This window comes from Protopterus annectens, chromosome 3.part1, assembly GCF_019279795.1.
Source record: "Protopterus annectens isolate FY-2018-M chromosome 3.part1, PAN1.0, whole genome shotgun sequence".
Taxonomy (NCBI): domain Eukaryota; kingdom Metazoa; phylum Chordata; order Ceratodontiformes; family Protopteridae; genus Protopterus; species Protopterus annectens.
This window is the reverse complement of record NC_056732.1, coordinates 1646084146-1646106198: the sequence shown is the minus strand read 5'-3', so window position 1 is coordinate 1646106198 and position 22053 is coordinate 1646084146. Positions and strand designations below refer to the sequence as shown.

The following is a 22053-nucleotide window of genomic DNA, read 5'->3' as shown; positions in this document are numbered from 1 at the left end:
AACTTGACAGAACAAGAAAATCTGGAAATATTGGACTTTGTGGACTTTGTTAAAAAACTTATAGGTGACTGTAAACCATATGCCCTATTCATGTCATTAATGTTTGGAAAAATACTTAGGAGAGGGGAATATGAGGAAGAAAGTTAACTGTAAGTAAAACATTTTTTTCTTAATAGTAATATTTTTATAGTGCATGATTTTCTTTGCATGCTATAAAGTAAAGTTTTCTTTGTTATTTTTAAGTGTAAAGGGGACACTAATATAAACAAGTGCTCCTGTTTTTTTTTCTTTCTCCCTTCTTCTCTCTTTCTCTTTGTTCAGTTTTAAGAAACATAGGTACTGCACTGTAAAAAAAAAAAAGAAGGCGAAAAGTCTGGTCAAATAAGCATGATGAAATAAAAAATTGGTGTACTTTTTTTCATTCTTGCCTACGGGAATGAGTAGATTAAAGCCCTTAGCTTGATCTAGTAGCACGTTTTAAGAGAAAGCAAGTGAATGATAAAGAACATTGAATGTTATAATGCTTTTTTCTAGAAAATAAATTTATGTTTAGTAACAAGCCTGTATCTGGTCCTCATGTCTCCATGGAGACAGTCTGATAAAGAGAAATGGCTAGGAGATAATGTTTTCTGAAAATATTCAAGTGTTTTCCCAGCTGGGTGAGCTATAAAGATAAGACAAAACCAGACAGCACTTAGTAGAAGCACAGACTGTGCTATGTGTCTTAGCATGGACCTATCTTTTAGGCTAACTCAAGTTTGTGAATGTGGCTATCAGTTTGGGACACTTGCTCCAATTAGTAGCAAAAATTTCAATATTTGAAGATATACATAGTTTTGTGCATTAGTATTAAGTTAAAGTAGGTATTGGGGTTTTTTTTTTTGTTTGAGGGCTTTCAATAAAACAAAAAAAGTTTTGTAAGATATGACAGAGGCTCAAATGGATATGACAAGAAACAACTGTATAAACAAAATCAACCTGCCAGTGTATGCATGTAACACAAAAGCTGGAACTAGACATTTAACCAAAAATCTGTTACACATGAAAGGTGGTAATAATAACTTATTAACACAATGATGCTTTCTGCAACATCTTTAAATGTCAATGGACTTACAGATAAATACAAAAAAGAAAGAGTAGTGAACTATATTAAAAATATAGAGTACAAATAGCTGTACTACATGAGACACACTTGGAAATAGCTGAACATGTGAATTTGATAAAGAAAGATTTTCAGGATGGTTATTCAGTGGAATACCTGTGAGAAAGGAAAAGATGAATAATAATATTAATTGTAAGAGGAGCTCCAATAGTGATAGAAGAGAATAAAAAAATATAATAATGGTAGATTTGTAGCACTAAAGAGCTACTGGAAAGGGAGGAGGATTACACTGGCATGTATTTATATTCCACCTGAAACTGCTATAATGGAGCTTAAGAAAATTCTGTGAGAAATAATCAGCTTTCAGCAAAGAATATTACTTATAGGTGGGGATTGGAACTTGATTTGTAGCAGTTAAGATGTGTCTGGGGGCCCAAAAGGGAAAATATAACAAAGGATGGTAGATTTTTGAAGAAATTTATGAAAATATTTGGTATGGAAGATGTGAATTCAGTACTTGGAGAGCGGAGTGAATTTGCATATTATTCCTGAAGAGACAAAAACTGTGCTAGGCTAGACATAATTTACATTTCACAGGAACATGTGCCTTTAATTGAAATTCTTGATAAGCACCCAATAACTGTTTCAGATCATGCACCAATAATAACTAAAATAAAAACACAGGGTAATGAAATAAAAATGAGACACTGGCTCTTTTCCACGTATCTGTTAAAAAGAGAGGAATTTAAGGAATGGGTAGTAGAAATTGTTCAGGAGCTATTAGAGAAGATAGAAATGTCTTCTGAAAATATAGCTAGGGAGTGGGATAAAATTAAAGTTGAGTTTAAAAGTAGGGTTAATTAAAAGAAAGGGAGATATGGTTAAGAAGTAACAAGAATTATTTAGCGGGACTGACAAATAGGAGAAATTGCACAGAACAAGAAGAGGAGCAACTGCAGACTGCTACACAGAAACTAAGGGACTACCTCGATAACATGTATAAGTTTAGAAAGAGTGCTGTTAAGCAACTGTTATTTGATAACTCTAGAGCACAAAAACTTTTAGCACAACAACTCAGGCAACTGAAAGTAGAAAGGGCTGTCACCAAGCTTAGGGAGCCAAGATAACGAGGGATCCTGTAGAATTATTAGAAATATTTTGGAAATTCTATGAAAATCTGTATAAAGCAGAGAAATATGGAAATCAACAAAAGGTACAAATGGAAATGTTTATGGAAGAATTAAATATGCAAATGTTATAGGGAGAGGAAGCTCAATTACTAACAGTTAGGATAGGAGGAGATGGGATAAAAATGGTAATGTATAACCAATCTACAGGAAAGTCCCCAGGAATAGATGGTATTCCTGTTGGAGTTTGGAAGTTGAGGGAAAAAGAACGATAAAGATCTGGATGGTTTTGTTTAATAGTATTTTAAGAGGAGGAGAAGTACCAACATCCTGGAAGAAAGCAGTGGTAGCTGTAATACCTAAAGAGGGTAAAGTTCCATCAGATCCAGTTTCATACAGACTCATTTCAATACTAAACCATGATTATAAAGTGTTTATGTCTATAATGGTTAGAAATGGCAAAAGTGATCAAATTTGGTAGATATGGATCAATGGGGTTTTGTGGGGGGGGGCAAACATTTGACAACATCAACAGAACACTGATGACCTAGAGGGGAAGCAGAATATAAGAGAATACCACTGTTACTGGTGGGTATTGATGCAGAGAAAACATTTGACATAGTAAGCTGGGACTTTATGAGCAGGCAATGGAATCATTTGCATTCTCTGATGAAATTAGATGTATGAGTGATCAGAGGCAAAAATTAAAGTGAGTGGGTTTTTTTCTGATAAATTCTACTTGAGAAGAGGAACCAGGCAGTGGTGTTCTCTCTCCCCTTTGTTAATTGCATTATATTTAGAACCATTGGCAAATAAATTAAGGGCCTCAGAAATTCAAGCATATATTTGGTATGGTAGTCAAGAAAAGCTGGCTTTATTTGCAGAAGATATTATTTTATACCTGACAAAAGCAGAAAGGAATATTACACTGTTGTGGAACATATTGAAACAGTTTCCGATCTTTTCAGGATACAAAATTAATGAAGCTAAAACAAAGGCAATAGCTGTAAATTATGTACCCACACACATTTTTTTTCAGTAATATCCATATTTATGGGGACATGATAAAATGAAGTATTTAGGAGTATGGATTAAAAATGATTCCAGTGTGGCAGCTAAGAATATTTGGTAAAAGACTAAGCAAAAGATAATACAAAAACTGAGAAAATAGAAGATCTGTTATATGGATATCAATAGTAAGATACAAGCAGTTAAAATGTTTCTAGTCCCTTTAGTCTTATACATAGGTCAGGCATATTTTTATCAACCAGAGAAGTTCTGGATAACAATTTGAAGAATTTTATCTGGGAAGGGAAGACAGGAAGAGTTAAGTGGGATAAGCTTATTCTTCCAGTGGAACAAGGCCGATTGGGATTACCCGATTTCAAGAGGCATTTCAGAGTAACAGGGTTAAGGCTCCTATACATAGCACAGGCAAAAAACTATAATTCAAAATGGAAAAAGATGATGGTGAAACAGGGGGGAAGCTCAAGAAACAAAGAGAGACTCTGCTTTGGGATGCAGACCTTTAAGGCGAAAAACAATAATCATGCAGAATATTATATTCATAAAGTAGCAGAAACTATTGTAAGACCTAAGTCAACATGACAGTGGAGAAAGGAGATTCTGCTAATAGCGACAACTGCAGTTAGGGATACAGACAATAGGCAAGAGGGGGCTGGAATTTATTGGAAAAATCTGGCAAAGGAACCAAGGTATTGGGAGCAAATAACTAGAGAGGGAAAGGTAATAGAATGGGAAGATGCCAAAAACTTATTTGGACTGCGGGTTAGAGATTGCCTTCCATATCAAGGATTGATATCAGAATACAGGCACAGAGAAAGAAAGACCAGAACTGGTAGAGTTTTTAGTAGAATCTAGAATAGAAGTTGCCATTAAGAAAGGAATAATTAGTAGAACATAGAAAATATTGCATAATGAATGTAAGAATCAATCATAGGCAATTAGAAAGGATTGGGAAGAGAGATTGGATAAGCAATTCACAAAGAAACAATGGAGGGATATATGTATGTCTCCCAAATGTGCAACAAAGTCTAGAAGATTTAGGATCTTTACTTGGAAGTTTTTACATAGGTATCTTTATACCCTAAGTAGACTCCAAAGAATTTTTCCTCAGGCAGACAGCAAATGTTGGAGGTGTGATGGGGAGGAAATAGTTAACTGGGAACATATTTGCTGGGAATGTAATGAGTTGGCAGACTTTAAAGATTCTCTGCAGACTGCTCTGTCAGAGATACCAGGTAAGCAAATTTGTGTAACTAAGGAAATGATTGTTTTGAGCTTTTATGCCAAATCAGAATTGCAATAGACATAGTAAGACCTTGTTGAGTCTAATTATGATGGCTGCCAAAAAAATCAATTACTAGAAAATGGAAATCAAAGTCTAAACCAACTTTACTAGAAACAGCAAAGATAATAACAGAGATAAAACAACTGGAACTGGGATCTTTAAAAAAGGGTAGGAGCAAATTACATAGGAGAAAATAGGAATTGCGGGATCAATACATGCAGAGTAGGCTCGAGGTTTAAAACAAGGCAGGATTTGAATGAGTTATATAATATCTGATTGACAGTGATGGGATATATTATAAGTGATGTATAACGTTTGCAGCTACAATTGTGTCAGCATGTTTTGTACTGTATAATGTTTGCAACTGAAATTCTGTTGGCATGGTTTATTTTCATTTATATAAATGTAAGATTGTCTATGTCATAAGTGATAATTTAATGAAGATGTTTCTTGTTTAAAACAAAAAAAGTCCCCTAGCAAAATGGTATTGTTGTCCTTAAACTGGTTTACACTAGTCTAAAGAATGTCCCTAGCTGCTTCACTTCTTTAAAGAAGGTCCCTAACGTCTTGCCATCTTGTGGGCTGGGAATTGTATATGACAGTTCTTTTGAGTTTCAGATATATTCCGATTCGATAGGTACAAGAGATCTTGTTAGATTAAATTCAGAGATATTGGAGATTTGAGATTTGAGCTCAGTTTGAATGAGTCATGTCGTCTCTAGTAACCAACTGGCTCTTCTAGGTGTAAAACTACAGAAATACTAGCAGAGAGAATTGATGCTTTTGTGAGGATATTGTTTTTGTTTAAGTCATGCTGTAGAAATTGCTGTAACATCTGGATAATGTTCTTGTACCCATTGTTTAAAATGATGGTATTTATTTCTGTTTACTGTCATTACTGGTGTGTTATAGATAGGCCTTTGTGCTTCTGGGCTGTTTTGGGGTGATTGGGTTAAGGACAGTGTCCCTGTCATGAACATAAAAGGTGATATAATTTATTTTGTTTAAATCTATTTGAAGATTTGCTTTGCTGTAATTTTGCACAGATATTCCAAAGAGATTTCGCTATCAGGCAAAACATGTCAGGAGGGAGAGGTAGAAGTGTGAGGGAGTATAACTAATCTGAAAAAAATATTGTACATTGTACAGTAGTAATAATTACCCTGCACTGGGTCAGGGATCTTGGCAGTGTAGCATTCTGGGCAAATGAATGAAACCAGTAGTAGAGCTAACAGCATAGCTTGGTTTGTCACCCATTCTGAGCCTCAGAAATCATCTGAATTACAGGAAAATGGCATTTTCCTACACTGCACTAATTAATACAATTTAGAACCATACATTTGTATTAACTTGTCATTGTCTGCAATCTTCAAATGCTAAAGGCATTTGCCTCCCTTGGTTTTCACTGTTTTGCACTTCCTATATAGCACATCTGTCCCACTTGCCACGCACTGTATCATACATTTTGGTGAAGAAAGGTTGATAGTTATCCTTTGTGTATTTAATATGTCTCTAATGACAGTATTGTAATCCAGGCAGAACTCATATCATCTTAGCACGTGTAAGGTTGTGCAGTTAATTCACAGCTGTGATAAAATTGTGGTAAGCAGACCACAAACAGTTGTTGGGCAATACAGTAATCAGGCTATTAACTGCAGGACCTGTTGTATATGAATACGTGAATAAGCTATTGACCTATGTGATCTGATCCCTTTACAGTACAGTGAGTTGTAAGGCACACACTCCTACATAATATGTTAAAGGAAGTGATGTGCTGCATAACTTCATTTGTACTAATCGATTTTTGTCCTGTGTTACAGAAAAGTTGGTACAGAAGATGATAAGGATTGTTGCGCAAAATGTCTCTCCAGAAGATTTTGAATTCTTCTGCCAGAAGCTGAGATTGAATGCAGCAGACATTGCCTCATTAAAGAAAAACAAGTGAGCCTATTGACTTATAATGACAATGATGACACATGATTGTGCATGTCTGTGTAAGTGTATGATTGTGTTTGTGTTTGAAAAGTGAGAATTGTATATCTTTGTGTGTGCGTGGGGGGGCTTTGCCTCCTTGTTAATGTTTCATGGATTAAGTGCAGTAAATTAGTGTTAAAAACTGCTTAGAATTACAGATTTTTTTCAGAAAAAAAATGACCATTTGGATTATGAAGTTTGTACAAATGTTCATCATACTGATCATTGCTGCAGCAGCCTTAGCTCTATGGGTTACATCCTGCCAAGGATATAACAGCCAGCCAGCTTCCAAAGCAGGGCACCATCCATGTACCAAAACTGTAAGGCATCTCGAGCTGAGATGACTAAAAGACAAGTCTGGACACCAAGTTCTTCAGAGCTTTAGTGCCACAGAAGAGTGCACTGCTCTGCGGTTTTTGAAGATTGATGGTTGGCTTGTGCTGTTCCTTTGCTGGGCAGATAAGTTCCCTTTGGGGAGAAAACCTTCCATTTATAATAATTTTGTTTATTATTAATACTTTACTCTTCAGAAAAGTTATTTTAAAGCTAGAAATTTGTGTTTTAACAGACTGTCACGAGACTGGGAGCACTCATTTTTTTCTCTGTTTAAATGTTGTTTAAAGTAACTGAAAAACATTTTTCTGTGGAGAAATTGTATTTATTTCACTTTGTAGGGCTGCCAAAGGGTTTTAAAGTGCTGTATACTGTGTTGTCTGTTAATGAAAAGTAATGTTTAAAGACGTTTTGTTTTTACCTGCATTTGCTGCTTGCTTTCCCCAAGAAAAAGGCACCATTTTCGGATTGACCATGGAACAGTCTTACACAGGAGATGTTAACTGGTTTGGCTTATGGTTTAATTCAGTCTGATGATCCTTCTTGTAAAGCAGTTTCTAGTAAAAGAAAGAGGGAACCTCCTTTCCTGAAGAGATTCAAGATTCAAAACCTTTCAGGAGGATGAAGGTACAGATACAATCTGGTGAAAAAGATTTGGGACAGGTAAAAAGAAGGTAAGAGAAAACAAGGACATCCAGCAAAGAGGTGGATGGATTGTGTGAGAGAACATCTGCAACATTCAGCCATGAGTGTCAAAGAAGGAAGGAGGGTGGCACTGAACCAAGAGAGATGGCAACAGTTAACAATACCACGACCCTATTTAGAAAATTGGGAAAGAAGGTTGATGATGATGATGATGAATCTGTCAGTCCCACAGTCGTTCCATCTTCCAGCCACAAAAAGAAAACGTTAAGTAAACAGCCTATTCCATTTCAGCAGGCTAACAATTTGCCTCAACCACAGGTGGGTGATTCTACTGTAACCATTGGTTTTACCTCAGACCACTCATCTTTCACCCAGGGTCTTTCTGGTGTAGCAGTTAAGGCCACAATGTACTGGAGGTTAGCCAAGTCCCCTGCGGCTGTTGGGGTCCCCTCAGTGGGCAAGGGAGATCTACTGTTGCTAGTCCTGGGAGAGGGAACTGGGAGGGCTTTCCTGTTTCATCAGAATGTTGTGCCCATACCTGGGGAAGCTGCTGTTGCCATTAACAACACTGCTGGTTCCATTTTTCCTGGCAAAAAGAAACAGAAAGCTAAACAAGTATCTACAATTCCTCATATTTCCTTAGAAAGGAGTAGTTTACTGGTTTGGCTCAGGGTTTATTTCAAGCTGTTGATCCTTCCTATAAAGCAGTTTCTAGTAAAAAAAAAAGAAGGATACCTCCTTTCCTGAAAAGATTCAAGATTCTAAACCTGGACAGGAGGATGAAGGGACAGGTACAGGGTTTTCTCCTCAGAGTTCTGATTCAGACTAAGAGGAGAGCTCAGTTTCTGACTCTTCCTGTTGTGGGGTGTCTCTTTTTCTGAGACTATTTCTAGAATGTGTTAGTGTTTTAATTTGGAGAACACTGAAGTTTCTCAGTCCCTAAGAAAATAATATGAGCTGTACAGAATGAATTTCCAGAACCTGCACCTCCAGTTCTGTCAGCTTTGAAGGACGTGTGTGATACTGTCTGCAATTTTCCTGACAGCTGCCCCAAAAAGGCAGGTAGGATGTATAAAGTCACCAGTCTTTTAAGTTTGTATATACTCCTCTCAAATGTGATCCAGCAGCTATAGCTTTAATTAATCCTTTGGCTGCTCAACACTTAATTCATTTCAATCCTACTATTTCTGGTAAGGCTAAGATGTGGTCAACCTCTGTGGTTGGTGATTTGGATTCTGGCCTGCTGCAGTCTGTAAAACTTTAAAATCCAAAGTATGGTTATCAACTTCCGGCAAAGTTCTTTGGAAGAATAAATCTCAGGAGTAGTTCATTTAAATTAAATCCTTTTTATTGTATTGATATAGTTTTCGTTACAGGCAGATGAGTGGTATTTTGTGTTAATGTTACAGTCATGCAGTTGTTGGGTTTATATTTGCTGGGAAAGGGGTGTATACCAAGCCAGATACACCTTATGGGAAGTGTGCATCTGTGGGAAGTGGAATTTGTGTGAGTCTGCCGCAAGTCGTGTCTCAGTTATTCATTTAACCATTTACAGTCCAGAGAGCTTATATGTTTCCACACAAAGTCCGATTTGTGCCTGCAATGATCATTCTTCCAATATGATCAAGGATTACAATTTGTTATAATTTATATTTGATTATGACCGTTTTACCAGTAAAACTTTTTAAAAATGCTAAATCATGGTTGTTTTACTGTTAAACATATTCAGTGTCGCTTTTGTAAATCTTTCTCAGATCTGCCCTAAAATAGTTTTGACATAATTTTCTGTATAAGGTTAGTAGATGGTTATAATTCAGGGTTTGCTTTGTTTTTATTATTTTTAATAGTATTACATCATATAAATGCAGTAGCTCTTATCAATAGAAAATAATATTACATGTTTTAAAATACAGTCAGGCAAGCCTTTGCCTTTTTGGCTTGGTTATCCACCCTCCAGCAACATGGAAGGTGAGTTTGGGCCAACCAGGAACACCACAATTAGGAGGCACATTAGATAGATTTCTGATAAGGATGGGAAGATTATTGATAAGTACTGGAAAAAGGTGAATGCATCTGCAACTTTGATTTTCAGAATTTTGAATAGTCAGGCTTATATGACTAGTTTTGAAAGTATGAGCAATGTTTTGTCTGCAGCTTCTTATGAGTAAAAAATCTGCTTTAAATGATTTAATTTTTTCTTTTGTTCAAGTCACTACTCATTGCATACAGTGTGTGCGACTCTGTTGATACTTCTTCAAGGGCTGTGGTATTGTTTTGTGGAGTTTTGCATGGCTGCATTCTCAGAACCTTCCAGATTATGTTAAAAATGAAATTTTAAATTCTCCTTTGGACAGAGATTTAGTTTTTAGCCCTTCTGCTGCAGAGGTTATCAAAAAGCCTGATGAAAGGTTTAAGCTGAATTAGGCAATCTTTTCTTCAGATTTTTCAGCCATCCTCCTAACAATTTTCTAATGGATTCTCTAATGTCTCGTCCAGTTTTGGTAACAAACAAAATAAACAGTCTCAATAAAAGTTACCTTAACAGACATTCAAGAAGAAATGGCAAGGGGTTTCCAAAAAGAATTTTGGAAACTCCCAAAATCAAAGACAGTCCAATAAGTTAAAATCACTATTTAAGAGATTTTGTTCCCCCAACCTATTCTGGCAACTTTTTTTTTCTTCCAGAAAGTCTGAATCTCCACTTTTCTCTTTGGCAACAGATAGTTTCAGACAAATGGATTCCGAAGATCATTTATCAAGGCTACATATGTCAATGAGGGAAAATTCCTCCTTTCCAGGGGGTCATTCCTTATCTTCCAGACTAGACTATTTTGTTTCCACCTGTCCTTCACTTGCTGTCTCATGGAGTGATAGTACTAGTGCCCCCTTCCCAGGTGGCAAAGGGGTTTTATTCAAGGATGTTTTTAGTGCTAAAGAAACAAAATGCTTGGAGACCACTTTTAGATCTTTCTTTCTTAAACCTGTTTGTGATAGTGCCAACATTCAATATTATTTCACTTCACAGCCTGTTACTTCTTCATCCTAATTATAGTTTCCTGGTAATACTAGATTTCAAAGATGCTTATCATCAGATTCCTATTCATCCAAACTTCAAATGTTTTTTTAAAGTTTTGTGTGTCTAAATAACATTATTAGTTCTCTGCCTTACCCTCCGGACTATCCACCACACCACGAGTGTTCACAAAGTGTCTAGCTCCAGTTATAGCTCATTGCAGGGTACAGGGTATCCACATTTTCCATATTTATTTAGACAACTTGCTTACCTTTGCAGAGTCTTTTTCAAAGTGTCAGAAATCTCTTTCATGGGTGAGAGATCTCTTACACAAGCTGAAGTTTCAAGAGAACAGTCAAAGTATTTCTTGACTCCTGACAGGATTGGGTTTCTGGCAAGTCAACTAGAAACAACAGTTGAAATATTTTTTTTTTCCACAAGAAAGAAATAGATCTATATCGAGATCTGTTTCTAGGGTTTTCTACTCAGGCTTCAGTGACTGCAAGGGAATATCTCCGGATATTGGGTCTTATGGTTTCTGTTATTCTCATAATAGCCCTGGAAAGACTGTACATGAAAGAGATGCAGTCTTATCTGAAGTCTCTTTGGTCCCAGCACCAATATTCCTTGGCCTTTCAGATCCTAGTATTGGGGTTTGTCAAAAGAGAAATCAGTTGGTGGAGACAACAGATTTTCCTACATCCTTGTCTCTTCTCCCTCCCTGTTCCAAAGCAGTCAGTCACTACAGATGCCTCAAGCTTTACCTGGGGAGCAGTTTCAGGAGGGATAAAAGAGCAAGGTGTGTGGGACACCAAGGACAGATGTAGGTACATAAATATAAAATAGATGCTTGCCCTGATCAAGGCACTCAACTCTCTGAATCATCTTTGGTTGGTGGAATGTTTTCAAGTTGTTACAGACAATACCACAGTCATCCTAATTATAGTAGGGGGAAACCAGGTCATACCCCCTCTGCAGACTAGCCACATTAGTTTGGAGTATATTTTTACAGCACAATCCCCTTCAAGAGGCATCCTAAATTGCTGTTGGAGCAAAACTGTCTGGCAGACAAACTGAGGAGGACAAGAGCAGATGCTCATGAATGGAAACTAGATTCGGGGTCTTCCAAGATTTCCTCCATCTGTGGGGAGATCCTCAAGTAGACTTCTTTGCCTCTTCTCTGAACAATACATACATACATACATACAAATATTTCAAGCATGGGCATTAATGCCCTTCTTGCCTGCCAGTTTACCAAAACAGTTGTTCCCATAATAAGTGTCCACGCTGTTCTTAAAAATATCTAAACCAGTGCTTGCTTAATGTGGTTTGGTAGTCTGTCAGGTTTCTGCTCCAGGACTTCATGCAAGAAGGCCTGGAAGACAGGTGCCTTTTCTTTTCCTTGGACAGTAGTGTTCCTGTATGTTTTTCTACCCTTTCTATGTAAGGAATTCAGATGGAATCTAAGATCATTGGGGTGACTCCCTTCTTCTGGAAATGGCCAGGGGCAATTACCACAAGTTGCCTCACAGACTGAGTTTACTCACACAAGAACAGGGATGTCTGATACACCCCAACACCAGTCAACTTCAGTTGACTTCCTGGATCACAGGGCCTTAATTTCATTTAGGCACTTGTTGACTGACAATGTAGAGCAGCTACTAATGGAGGTAAGAAAGCCTGCTACTAGACAATCATTAGCAAATGGAAAAGGTTTTGTAGTCAGTGCCAACAGCATAACGATCACCCATTCAGGGCTAGTTGTTTTGTTTTTGACAATATTTGTGTAAGTTACTATCTTTTGTCTTTTCTTACTCCTCTGTTAAGGTTCATTTATCAGTCATTTCAGTCTAATGCACTCCCAACTGAGCTATTGTTGCTCATTTTCAATATGTTTTCTCATGGAGCCTCCTCTTTCAATATATTTACAAGTCAAAATATTTTTGAAAACAGTTTTGCATAAGATGCCTTCAAGAAAACCCATGGCCTCTTCTTAGGATCTTAATTTTGTTAGAAAATCTAACTCTTGCTTCATTTGAATCAACTAACCTGGCAGACTTGAGGCTCTTAACATAAAAAATTGTTTTACTGATTGCTGTGACTTCTTCAAGAACAGTGTATGATTTGCTAGCTCTTATGGTGAGTCAACCCTATCTCATTTTCCAAAGGGACAGAGTTTCTTTGAGAGCTAATCCTTTTTTATGCCTAAAGTGGTATCTGAGTGTACTTTAAGCCAAAATATTTCCTTTCCTTACCCCAAAAAACGAGGAAGAAAGGATACTCCATACTTTGGATGTCCACAGACTACTCAGGTATTATCTCGACAGATCTAAATCTTTCAGATCATTGGATCGATTGTTCATTTCTTGTGAAGGTAAGAAGGGACAACCTGTGTCAAAACAGACTATTTCTAAATGGTTATCTAAGACTATTGTTTTTTGTTATACTGCCCACAAGAAAACTATGTCAGGCAGGGTCAAGGCCAACCCTGACAGGGTTTTGGCTTCATCTATATCTTTTTGGAAAGGGTTGGATTCTAGAAGTATTCTATAAGCTGCAACTTGGTCCTCTGTATATACTTTTACAAAGCATTCTAAGCTTAATTCCTTCTGTAAGTCTATAACAGGCTTTGCAATGACCATTCTCCAGGGGCTCCTGGACTCTTCTCCTTCCACTTCCCTAATGTAGTCAGCTAAAGTAATTTACCCATGTAGCTAAAGCTATTGCAGCATTGATCAATATGATGAACATAGTACAGCTGTATAAGTAAATTTTCCTTAACAGTAGATGTTCAAATGATCACTGCTGTGGAAGGTGCTCCCTCTCCACCCTCCTTCTTTTTTGGTGTGTTATTTATGATAGGGTGTGGCTATTCATTTATTTATTGTTCTTCCTAGCATTGTCCTTTCAACACTCAGACTCCCTCTCTCTCTGTTATTAGGAAAGCTCTGAAGGGCTTGGTGCCCAAACTTTTCTAAGTCTGCTTAGTTCAAGTTGCCTGACAATTTGGGTGCATGGAAGGTGCCTGAAGCTTTGGAAACTGGACAGCTATTATATTTTTGTTGGGATGTAAGCCTCCTCATGTGGGGGGCTGTGCCCCCCCCCCCGCTTATTATATATACCAACTCCAAGATCGCACTACACTGAGGAAAGGGCAGGTTTCCTTATCCCTACTGTACAGATAAGTATATACTACGGCTCATGTTGTTTATGTTGGCCAACTATGGTCATTCAGTGTAATTGTTTATAATCATATGGCTTTTTGCATTAAGGAAGTTTCGATGATGTTTGTACGGAGAACGGCCATTCGAAGAACATTCCATTTGAATATTAACCATAGACCAGTGCATGTCTGAAGCAGACATGGATCATATGATGAGGAGGTTTCTTAAGATACAGCTACAGAGGCAGCTGGTCCAGCCCGTATGCCCCCAGTATTAGTTCCTTACTCAGTGTATTTCTCAACTCTGCTAGGTTTGTCATCAATCTTCCACCCAGCGCCTGTTACCACAAGTGGATAGTCACTCTGGTATCCACTCTGAGGTTGTTGGATCTGATGCGCATGACTGAAATGCTGTCAGTAATGAAGTAGTCTCAAAGTCTGTGTTATGAAGAAGGTTTTTGGCTCCATCTTTGGAGCTGTCATGTACAGTTCCATTGGTGGTGTCAGATTTCTTAGCTTTTGAGTTGTCGATTCTGATACCCTCTTCTAGACTGTCCAGCTTCTCTGGTTCTGGGGTTCTGTCCTCAGCTCCAGACATTTCTGCTGTGGGGGCAATGGATCTGGTGGCTAGGGCAGCTTTATTGGATCTGGTGGAGAATGGAATGGCCTTTTACATTTTGAGGGACAACTGCATCTCCACAGAGAGCAGAGATGCAGGCCTCATTGGGAGTGGCCCCACCCCAAAACTCAAACTCCCTGTCTCCTTCCTCCATAGGCCACAAAACTGCTGCTCCATAGCAGATGGAGTCCTCTGAGGAGTCAGGTAATTCCTCCCCCAACATAAAAAAGAGGATGTGCAAAACAAAACACATACCCTCCCTGTTGGAGTCTCTTATGAACAATATCAACTTGCATAATAGAGAAGAATGCCCCATGCCCTCTCAAGGATACCACTTTTGCTGAGATCTTAGATCTTAATTGTTAGTGGGATCTGACCCACTGACCCCCCCCCCCCCGATGAGATGGTACTGTTTAAGGCCTACAATTTGGCTCCATATACTTCCTGGGGGGAACCTGCCAGCAGACAAATTAATTGATCGGGAGGTGAGGATACAATAGCAGGAGCTAGACACATGCTTGGCAGTACCTCAGAAACCAGATAAGATCCTTTGGCCTCCCAAGGACAGGCAGTACCAGACAAAGTTCCTCTTAGAAAATTCCATGATTATGGTGGCAGCAACCAAAAAAGAACTGACTGATGATTCATCTTTTATCCATCCTCCCATCAAGAAGTCTTGGGCAATGGATAGTTTGGAGAAGCAGATGTATGCTTCAGGCACTTTTGCCTTAAGGGCCCTGAACTACTTCAACCATATGAATTGCTTTCAGAGGGATTTAGCTCAGCAGACTGTAAATGCTCTGAAAGCCCCCCTGTCATCAGAGTCTAGTAAGCAGCTAGAAGTGGCCATGTACAGCATTATAAACCTCTTCATGTGCCTCATGCACAGTGCAGCAGACGGAGCAGAGAGGGCAGTTGGAGCTGACGTAACGATGAGGTGTCTGGTGTGGATGCACTTTTCTGACTTGCTGACCACTTCAAGGCATCCTTCACCAATACTTCCTTTGACAGATCTTCATTGTTTGATTTATCACTGAAAGAAAGTGTGCAGATGTGTGAGCAGGACAACAAGACTCTTTCTACCATTGGAGTGAAGTTCAAGGTCCCAAGAAGAGCATATAGTAGGAAACTAAAGGAACAAGCTAATCTGGTTCAGAAAATCTAGATGTCAGCCATATGAAGCATCTTCTTACAGGGTCAGTTATGGCAAAGGTGGCCTGTTTAAAGGACATAGGCCCAGAGGCAGAAGAGATACTTAGAACCAGAGATATCATAGGCCATTGTCAGACAAGCAATTGCAACATCCCAGAAGAGCCATGTGACTGATCCACTCTGGAGGAAGTCAAAGGCCATTATCCCTTTATCCAATGGCATGATAGGCCATCAATCTGGACAAATGGGTCAAAGGGATTATATTCAGAGGCTATTCAATACCATTTTTCATGACACCCCCAAATTCGAGCCACTGCTAGATGTCCCACCCAATCAGGCCAAGGTGATGGGAAGGGAGATCACTTCCTTACTCCCCAAAACAGCTGTCCAAGAGGTCCTACCTAATCAGAGAGGGTCAGGGTTTTGAGATTCATTTTGATTCCAGAGAAAATTCAACACCTCTGGCCAATACTCGACTTCAGCTTTCTAAGCCAATACATACAGGAAACCCATTTCAGAATGGTCATGTTGCAATCAGTTCTGCCTTGCCTCAGGACAAATGACTGGTAGTGCTCACTGTACCTTCAAGATGCTTACCGTCACATCAAGATTACAGAACAGTCAAGGAGGTTCCTTTGCTTCCAGATAGGAGCCATCCATCACTAATTCCAAAGTATTTACAGTAATGGCTGGATTCCCCAGTGATTCACTCCAGGAGACCTTTACTTTAGCCTTCTCAGTAGTGGTCATGAACACATATGCCTTCTCCTTAAGGTGGGGCAGTGCATTACAGTGGAAGGATGACCCAGGGTCTGTCAATGGCTACCAAACCCAACATTTACAGCAGTGTTCTACAGTTAAGGGTGGTCCTTCTTTTATTGCAGTACATCATGATTACCTTCCTCTGGGTGGTATTTCTATCCAAAGAACATGACTGCAGTTTGGTACAACATGCGAGGAGTTACCAGATCCTACCCCCTTATGTTGGGAAGCAATGAGGGTTTGGCAATGAGCAGTGACCTCACACCACTTTCTCATGGTAGCACACATTCTGAGAGTTCTCAATTACCTTAGGGACAAGGACTGCAGATCTCTACTAATGCCTCACATGATCCCTCAATCCATCGGTAGCTAATGAGATTTTCAATTGCAGGGACATTCCCTGCTGCAACCTTTCTGCCACCCTATACAACACCAAAGGCAGCAGTTATTTTGCCTTGATCCCTCTTCAGGTGCAGTCACAGAGGGATGCTGCAGCCAAGCAATTACCTCACGGATTTCTTTTGCTTTCCCACCCTTGCCTTTAATGCTCATGTTCACACAGAAGGCAATCAAGTGCCAGGCATTGTCATTCTCATAGTCCTGTTCTGGCCCAGACAGATTTGGTTTCCTCTACTCAGGCCTCGTCTTAGGGAGCCACCCTGGATCTGGATCTGGTACATGATCTAGATTCTCACCCTCTGGGAAGCCTCACCTGGATCTTCACAATCTTGGTTTCTCCAATTCCATTAATGGCCAATGACAAGTATCTCTCTCTTCAGAGATGGTCAGAATCTTAGCCTCCCAGAATGAGTCTTTTTGCAGGACTTACCATAGTAAATGGAAGAAATTTGTGCTATAGGCATTCTCATAAAATATTGATCCCTTCTCTCCTCCAATTTCAGATTAACTTTGTTTCTTAACATGCAGATCCAACTCCAGATCTACTTCTTCCTCAATTAAAGAGCAAGCAGCAGAAATTTCTAATTTTCATGTGGGCCATCAGGAATGCTCACTTTCCACATATAAGCTCTGAAAGGCCTTCCACAGTGAATCTTTCTTGGTCAGACCTCCCATCAGGCAGCTGGTTCCCCCTTGGGATTTAAACCTGTTTATAGAGGCTTTAATTAAACCTTTGTTTGAACCAAACTAGTCTCCTTCATTGAAGTTCCTTTCTTGAAAAAATATTTTTTGGTAGCTATTACTTCCATTAAAAAGGTTTAGGAGCTACATGCCTTACCATCTTCATCCCTTTACCTAGTGTTCAACAAAGTCAGAGTGTCACTCCAAACTAACCCAGCTTTCCCTCCCCAGATAGCTTCTGAGCCAACTATGTCACAACCCATTTATCTCCCAGTCTTCTTTCCTAATCATTCCAAGCGAATGTACATTCTCCATACACTGGATGTGCATAGATAATTACCTTCACAGAAGTAAAGCCTTTAGGAAGGATTCACAAATCTTTGTTTTCTTTACATCTAACATGTTAGGCCAAAAAACTTTCCGAGGTAACCTTTCTAGGTGGTTCTCAGGATGTATTTTTTTTTGTTTATGCCTTCCATAACAGACCCTTGCCAGGCAAACCTAGCCATTCTACCAGGTCAGTAACAACTTCAAATTCTTCAGGTGTCCTTTGCTACATGAAATGTGTAGGTCTGCCACGTGATTTTCATGCACACTTTCATTAAGCACTATAAATTGATTACATTTGCAGGGCTAGGGCATACTTTGTTGCCTCTGTTCTGAAAGATCTCCTGATATGATGCACCCAGAATATCAAATAGCTTGGGATTCTGACCCAGAGGTCAGATTGGACAGACTGAATGAAAAGAATATGAAAATGTATTTGTACTTATATCAGCAGATTGTAAAACTAGAACTGAGGTAACCCTCAGCACAATTACATTATGGAAGAGAAAATTTTAAAGGAGCTTAAGGCTGTAGCACAAATGCTGGCAGGTCAGATCAGGCAAACTGCTCGAGGATCCACAGGATCGATGGACATAAATGTAAGGATTTGGCATTATGGTACGTGTATAACTTTTGTTTATGTAAAAAGATAAATTGCTTTATAGTGGCTGAGAAACAGATGGTAAAAGTGCCATGTGCATAACGTTCTGCATAAATGTCCAGTATGTACATTTATTTTTATATATTTATATATTTTTATATATTTATTTTTGTATATGCATGAATCAGAACTCAGCATACCTTAATAACTAATGTAAAGTTAATAACATGGAGTCAAATCAATGATACAATTGGATTTATTTGCAGACAGTATTATTTTGTGCCTGATAAGACCAGAAAAGGACATCTCAGTGTTGTGGAGCATTCTTTTTTTTAAACAAGAAACCTCTCTTTTGAATTATCACTTATAACATAGGCAATCATACATTATATAAATGAAAACAAACCATATTGACAGATTTTCGGTTCCAAACATTATACATTATTTATAATCTTCTATACAGTCATTGTCAGTCAAACATTACATAGCTCATTTAGTTCCTGCCTTCCCTTAAACCTCATTCCTCCTCCAAAACATTATTCTGCATGTATTGTTCCCACAGCTGTGTTGTAGAAAATTCTGAGACAGTTTCATGTTTTTCAGGATATAAAATTAATAAAGATAAAACAAAGGCTATAGCTGTATGCACCTACACATTAATTGGTTCAGCTATACCCATATTTGTGGGGACATGATAAAATGAAGTATTTAGGAGTATGGCTTAAAAAGGATTCTGTTATGGCAGTTAAGGAGATGTGTGAAGACACCAAACAAAAGATAATACAAAAACTGAGAAACTGGAAGCTCTTGTTTATGGATATGGATAGCATAATACAAGTGGTGAAAATGGTTTTAATCTGTTCAGTTTTGTTTACAAATCAGGCATATTCTTATCAAGCAGTGGAGAAGTTATGGACAGTAATTATTAAGCAGTTTAAGGATTTTATTTGGGAGAGGAACAGGACAAGTATCTAGTGAAATAAGCTGATCCTTGCAATAGAACAAGGTAGTTTAAGATTAACTGATTTGAAGTGATATTTTAGAGCTACACAGTTATGACTCATATACATAACACAAATGGAAAGATGTAATTCAAAGTGGAAAGAGATGTTAATGAAGCGGGGGAAATTCAAGAAATGAGAGAGTGGGATTTTGGATGCAGATCCTTAAAGTGAATAACAACAGCCATATAGAATATTACATCTGTAAAGTAGTAGAAAGTATTGTAAGAACTAAGCCTACATGAGAATGGAGAAAGGAGATTCTGCCGATAGGCGTGACTGCAATTTGGAGTACAGAGAATAGGCAAGAGGGAGCTGGAATTTATTGGAGAAAACTGGCAAAGTAAGCAAGGTTTTGGGAGATAATTACTAGAAGAAAGGTAATGGGATGGAAAGAGGCCAAGAAGACATTTGGACTGCAGGCTATTGACTGCCTTCCCTATCAAGGATTGATATCAGAGTATAGGGAAAAAGGAAGGGATAGGGGAATTCGAAGTGAAAGACCTGCTCTGGTAGAGTCTTTAGTTGAATCTAGAACAGAAGCTGCTGTTAAAAGGGGATAATCAGTAGGGCATATAAAATACTGCACAATAACTATAGGAATCAATCAGAGGAGGATAGAAAAGATTGGGAAGAGAGATTGGATAAGCAATTCACAAGAAAACGGAGAGGACATGTGTATGACTCCCAAATGTGCAACAAAGTCTAGAAGATTTAGGATTTTTGCTTGGAAGTGTTTGCACAGATATTTTAAACCCCAAACAGACTCCAAAGAATTTTTCCTCAGATAGATGGCAAATATTGGAGGTGTGCTGGGGAAGAAAGAGGTAACTGAGAACATGTGTTTTGGGAATGTAATGAGTTGGCAGACTTTAAAAATTACCTGCAGAATACTCTGTCAGAAGTACTGAGTGAGCAAATGGGTGTAACTAAGATTTTTATTTTATGAGCTGGGATACAGGATCTTAATTGCCTATACATTTGTATCTGCAGTGTAGTTAATTGCCTATACATAGTAAGGCTTTGTTAAGTTTCATTCCCGTGGTTACCAAAAACGCAGTTCCTAGAAAATGGACATCAAAGGCTAAACCAGCTGTGTTTGAAGTAGTGAATATTGTAACAGAGATAAAATAACTGGTAGTGGAATCTTTGGAAAAGAGTTGGAGCAAATTACATAGAAAAAATGGACATTGTGGGAACAATACATGTAGAATAATGTTTTGGAGGAGCAGTAGGGTTTAAGGGAGGGCAGGAATTGAGCAATTTATGTAATGCCGGATTGATGATAATAGGTTCATAGGTTAGTACTAGGCTAACTGCCCATGTGAGAATCAAACCCTGCACCTTGTGTCTTTAAGGTAAACACCTTAACCATTATGTCATCCTCCCACCAATTAATTATATAAAATAATGTGTCCAGTGTATAATGTTTGTCACTGTGAGCATGTTAACATCGTTTGTTTTTTATATAAATGTGTATTTGCATGTATCTTAAGTGACAATTCAATAAGCATGTTAAAATTAAGAAATATAGTTAAAAAGATTAGACATTAGCACTAAATGACTGGAAAGTGAACTAGAAAAGCAGAAAACAAACATACAAAAACTCTTTGTATCATCTCCCAAATACTGTAATAGTTCTTTCTTCATTTTGACCATGTTGCTGCTAAAGTATGTTGCAAGTTAAAGACCTTAAGTTTGTCCTAGTGGTGTAAATATGGCCAATCATAAATTCACAAACTATCTGCACAGCAAAATAGGGTCTGAAAATATGCATTATTGAACAACCATTTTCCTACTATAAATTGTTACTTAAATAACAAACAAAAATATTTAGTCTTTGTTAACAACTTTTCTATTATTCATCAGCAGATTATATATTTTGGCTCCTTTATTACAATACTGAATGTAGTGACTATGCATAAATATATACATGTTCTGTTTAGTAATAATTAATAGCTGTGAAAATGGACATTAATGCAAGCTGAGTAAATGTTAGCCAGCATGAGAGCATTGTACAAGTTTGTGATTGCCTCATCAGCAGGGAACATAGCTGAATATGCTTTGCAACTGTACAGACGGTGCATTATGGCTTACTGTTATGTTAGTTATATCTTTACAGAACACAGCACCACACTGTTTTACACATTTCTCTTATCAGAAATGCTCTCTGTGAACCAAAGGTCTGAAGGACAGTATTACATAATAGATCACTGAAAAACTGTGCCTTGGGTGTACCTTGACCCTTGCCCTTTAATGCCAGTACTAACAAGGATGGATGAAGCACAATTTTAAGAAATATAGCCAATACTTATTTTTTTTAATAAAGACATTCAGAAGACTGTCACTGAATCAGAAGTAATGTTTTTTTTCTAAAGCAATACAGATCAAGACATCTATAGGGCAGTTTACACAAGATGATTAAGAATATAAGCTGATAGTGAGGCTCATCCTTTAGTCTGGGGTTTGAGTCCATCAGCCTCCAATTGCCTGCTACATGACTCTGAGTAGGCCATTTAACTGGATATTCCTCCTGGGTAACCCCTGAAAAGAGGCACTTGCACCTAATGCGTTTACTCAGTTAACAGATAAGTAAAGTAAAAACAGTACAGGCCTCTCCAACCTGTTTGCACTACTCTAAAGAAACAGTTTGTATATAAGCACTTTATGTGACTAGTATCCAGCTACAGGTAACTCACAAATTGTTTTGCCTATTTGTATCAGATGAGCCCACTGGACACAACTGTCCTTTCAGGGGCAAACCAGCAGTACTCACTAGCTAAGTGACTTGTTTAAAGTCATTCAGTAAACAAATGAGCATAGAAGGAATCAAACACTGTACC

General features: G+C 38.2%; 1 protein-coding gene across 1 annotated transcript in view; it reads left to right on the top strand.

Annotated features, from left to right (window-relative positions):
- Window positions 1-22053, top strand: part of LRRD1 (leucine rich repeats and death domain containing 1) — a 418673-nt gene that overhangs the window by 295361 nt on the left and 101259 nt on the right. Inside the window, exon 5 of the mRNA XM_044067671.1 lies at window positions 6361-6481. Within this exon, the coding sequence (XP_043923606.1) occupies window positions 6361-6481 (121 nt within the window). The remainder of the gene's footprint in view (window positions 1-6360; window positions 6482-22053) is intronic.